Below are 4,655 nucleotides of genomic sequence, written 5' to 3' on the forward strand. Positions count from 1 at the left end.
GAATACTTTTAACAAATTATTCTGAAGAAAAAGAATTTTAAAACAATAAAATAAAAAGTATGTATAATTCAAGGCACCTTTTAAATGTTTATTCCATCCAATCTGATAACCTGAATATATTCTGCTTCCCATTTACATTAATTGATTTTCTTAACAAAATACATTCCCCCCCAAACAAATGTTGTTATGGCAGGAGTCAATAGGTGGCGCTCTTACATTTTTTCTTAGTGTGAAAGCTCTTTTCAGTCTTTGAAGAAATGCTCTATTGTTAATTTAATATAATATTATTTTGAAATAGAATAGAATATTATTTAAAATAGAAAGAAAAATTGTTCTTTATCTAAAGGCAATTCTTGGGCAAAGATACTGCATGGGAATCAGGTGTTGGTTTGGAGGCTCAGATTTCTAATACCAAGGATTGCCTGTGTAATCTTTCTGAGCACCTCTGTTCCAGGCGATAGTGTAAATAAAAAAGCGAAACTTTGAATCTGTGTAGCTGGTTTCTCCAAAGGGAAGCCAACCTGGAGAGCTCATCATCTGAGACAGAGAGGGAGAGACGGATGGACGATAGCAGCTGCAGTTGTTCATTTCCTCTGACATCTCAGGACCAAGGTGTCTGAGCTGAGTGGTGACAAATCAAGGGAGCCAAAATCAAGAGCCACTTTGGAAAATGTTGGTCACGCTGACTGTCTGTACTACATTCAGGTTACCCCCATGGGTCAGTAATTTAATCTCTGCCTTGAAGTAGATACAAATTGAAATGTTTTTCCTCTCCTACTTCTGTTCACTATTTGTTAGATTATCATAGAATCTCAGGGTTGGAAGGGACCTCATGAGGTCATCTAGTCCAACCCCCTGCTCCAAGCAGGACCAATCCCCAGACAGATTTTTGCCCCAAATCCCTAAATGACTCCCTGTCAAGCTTCCCTCCCCACTCTGAACTCTAGCGTACAGATGTGGGGACCTGCATGAAAGCCCCCTAAGCTTATTTACCAGCTTAGGTCATCATTAAGCTGCCACCATCAAGTGTGTTCCAAATCTTAGGGAAGGGCCACTTGGAACTCTGCCTTTCCCCAAATATTTCCCAAGTCTCTAACCCCCGCTTTCCTGGGCAGATTTGAGACTAATTCCTCCCCTCCCAGCCCCCCACCCAAGCCCTTACACCCCTTTTCCTGTGTAGGCTTGAGAGTATACCCTCAGGTGAACACAGATCCAAAACCCTTGGATCTTAAAACAATGAAAATAATAAATCAGGTTCTTAAAAGAATAATTTTAATTAAAGAAAAGGTAAAGATCATCTCTGTAAAATCAGAATGGAAAATAACTTTACAGGGTAATCAGATTTAAAGATCCCAGAGGAACCCCCTCTAGCCTTAGGTTCAAAGTTACAGCAAACAGAGGTAAACCCTCTAGCAAAAGGAACATTTCCAAGTTGAGAAAACAAAGATAAAACTAACACGCCTTGCCTGGCTGTTACTTACAAGTTTGAAATATGAGAGACTTGTTCAGAAAGATTTGAAGAGCATGGATTGATGTCCGGTCCCTCTTTTACAGTTGTTTTGCTGCTTTTACAGATCAGACTAACACCGATACCCCTCTGATATCTATCTATCTATCTATCTATCTATCTATCTAATCATTAAAAATCTGTTCGTTTGTTTATTTATCCAATGTGTTTTTATTTTGTTGCCCATCACTGTGTTATCTTGGCCAGGGATTTTGAAAGGATACTAAGAGAGAAAGGCATTCCATTCTCATTGCATATGAATGGATTTGAGCACCTAACTCCCTTGGGTCCATTGAAAATTGCTGCCCACCTTTGATAGATCATCATTAGCAAAGCCCCTTGTGAATGTCATCTGGTCTTTGGCTCTTCTCCCTCTATGTGTTATAGAAAGATCTGCTTAGGCCAGATTCTTTAGAGGAGGGAAAGGTGGGAAGACGCCAACCACTGACTGTGACAGGAAGCCTTCTCCTCAATGCCTCTTTAACATCCTTATTTCTCAGGCTGTAGATCATGGGGTTCACCATGGGAATCACTATGGTGTACAGCACAGAGACAGCTTTGTCCTGCTGAGCAGAATATCTTGGCTTGGGCCGCAAGTACATGAAGATCAGAGTCCCAAAGAAGATGGAGACGGCTGTGAGGTGAGAGGTGCAGGTGGAGAAGGTCTTGCGCCTGCCCTGAGGGGAGGGGATCCTCAGGATGGCCATGAAGATATACAGGTAGGAGATCAGCGTGGTCAGGAAGCTGCTGACACCGATGACGCAGGCCGAGGCCAGGATGATGGTCTTGTTGCTACGGGTCTCGGTGCAGGAGAGCTTCACCAGGGGTGTGATGTCACAGAAGAAATGGTCAACCTGGTTGGCCCCACAGAAGGGCAAGCTGAATGTGTAGCCAGTTTGGATTAAGGAGTTCAGGAAGCCGCTGGCATAGGAGCAGGCCAGGAGCCAGGTGCAAACCCCATCGGACATGGCGACCATGTAGAGCAGCGGCTTGCAGATGGCCACAAAGCGGTCATAGGCCATGACGGCCAGCAGACAGCACTCGGTGGTCAGCATGCCGCCGAAGACACAGAACTGCACGGCACACCCCAGGAAGGAGATGGTCCCGTCTCCCATCACAAAGCTGTTCAGAGCCTTGGGGATGATGGCAGAGGAGTAGCAGAGGTCCACAAAGGACAGGTGCCTGAGGAAGAGGTACATGGGCGTGTGCAGGCAAGCATCGAGGTGGATGACCAGCAGGAGGCCGGCATTCCCCAGCAGGATGGTGACATAGCTGACTGAGAAAAGTGCGAAGAGCAGAGCTCGCAGGTCTGGGCTTGATGTGAAGCCCAGAAGGACGAACTCTGTCACCGTGGTGCTGTTTCCACTGATCATGCTTGGAATCTGACAGGGGGAAAGGAGAAAGGGAATTATCACAGAGGGGCTGGGAACCTCCACTGCTGGTCCTAGTATCTCCACATCTTAATGCTGGGGGACAGACTCTGTTCTCAGTTGGGCCAGAAGAATTCCACTGAGTCACTCTGGATTGACACGGGGTTAAGTGAGAACAGAATTGGGCCCAAAAGGCCAGAGTCCTATCTTGGAATTAAGCCAGATGATAGTGTGCACAAGTGAACAAAGTGCTCTACTGGGTTTTATCCCCAGCTCTGGTAATGGCCTGTTGGGCTATCTAGAGGAAGTCCCATCCCCCTTCTGTACCTCAGTTTACCCACCTGTAAAATGGAGGTAATGATACTAAACTTCAACCTAAAGTGCTGTGAGATCTGAGGGTAAGAAGAACTCGAGTTATTGTTAATTGGCTCTGACTCTGGATTTATACTAGGGTTTCTGAGAGAAGAATTTGCCCCAAAAGTTTGCCTTATCTCTTCTCTCAAAGCCAATTGAGTTATTCTGGATTTACACTAAAGTGCCTGACAGAAAAATTGGGTGCAAATAGCAGAGCCACTTTTTCTTCTGATGCATGCGTCTGACAAAGTGGGTATTAACCCATGAAAGCTTATGCTCCAATACATCTGTTAGTCTATAAGGTGCCACAGAACTCTTTGTTGCTTTTTTACAGATCCAGACTAACACGGCTACCCCTCTGAAACTTAATTCATGACTACATGAGTCTAAAAATAGCATTTCTTATATATCTAATGCACCTACATTACTCCCATCACAACAGCAACTAACAACCTGTAATACATTTATCCCCCCCCAAAATCCCTTTCATAAATGGAAATGCTGTTACCCCACTTTACAGATAAGGAACCCAGGCAGAGGTTAACTAAGTGACTTGACCAAGGGGCCTGTGACAGAGGAAGGAATTGAATGAGAGGTTTCCAAAGACCCATACTCACTCAGCCACCTATCTTCTTACCACTCAACCCTTTATTGACTGAGCTTCCTCAGAGGACTTGTCTCTGTCCCTCAATTACAGAAAGGCATGAAGCAAGAGCACTGGCAGGCCTAACATGAGGCCAGCTGGGTCTCTTGGTGGTCCTCACTGCATGGCTAGTGTAATTGAAGCACAAAAACTCTGCATCTGGGATTTTCAAAGCTGCCTAAGAGAGGCAGATGCCTCATTGCCATCCATTTGAATAGGAATTGGGGCGCCCAGTTCCTTAGATGGCTTTAGAAACCTCAGCCTCCATTGTGTGTCCGTTCAGGTTGCTGCACACAGCATATTTCTGATGCACAACCTGCATAGCAAGGAAACTAAAACCTGACCTGACCTGGCAGTTCATGCCATCTACTTCTCCACAAGTCACTGCTGGCAGGACCACTGTGCACCACAGATAATACGCCATATGCTTAACTCTCTGCTGGTGGGGAGACAAGCCTCCCAGCCCCTGCTTCTCCAAATTCCACCCTCAACCTCATCATCGCAAAAGGTTCCAACTTCCCCACCATCGTATCTTCCACAGAGTGTGGCAAAATCTCCCATATTCAGGCTGGGGAGGTGGGGATAAGAAGGTTTGCTTATCAAGGACTACTTACAGGGCCAATCATTTTCACCCCTGCAGCCACAATGAAGGTGGTGGATCTTCAAAGGTTCCAGGCAAGTAATAGAAAGAGCAGTTTTTGCCAATTAAGCTAAAAATAGGCAGAGAATAGGTTCCAATGATGCTCAGAATGGTCTTTCCCTATGCTGTTTTAACAGGGAC

General features: G+C 45.2%; 1 protein-coding gene across 1 annotated transcript; it reads right to left on the reverse strand.

Annotated features, from left to right (window-relative positions):
- Nucleotides 1-1,881: 1,881 nt before the first annotated feature.
- Nucleotides 1,882-2,880, reverse strand: LOC123347838 (olfactory receptor 1020-like). The gene has a single exon (XM_044985027.1). It carries the CDS (start codon nt 2,878-2,880, stop codon nt 1,882-1,884), a length of 999 nt encoding a protein of 332 aa, XP_044840962.1.
- Between the last annotated feature and the right edge of the window lie 1,775 nt (nt 2,881-4,655).

This window comes from Mauremys mutica, chromosome 13, assembly GCF_020497125.1.
Source record: "Mauremys mutica isolate MM-2020 ecotype Southern chromosome 13, ASM2049712v1, whole genome shotgun sequence".
NCBI classification, from domain to species: domain Eukaryota; kingdom Metazoa; phylum Chordata; order Testudines; family Geoemydidae; genus Mauremys; species Mauremys mutica.

What these genes read in the sequence shown, in the direction of transcription:
- LOC123347838 (XM_044985027.1), bottom strand. Translation starts at nt 2,880, where the DNA reads ATGATCAGTGGAAACAGCACCACGGTGACAGAGTTCGTCCTTCTGGGC.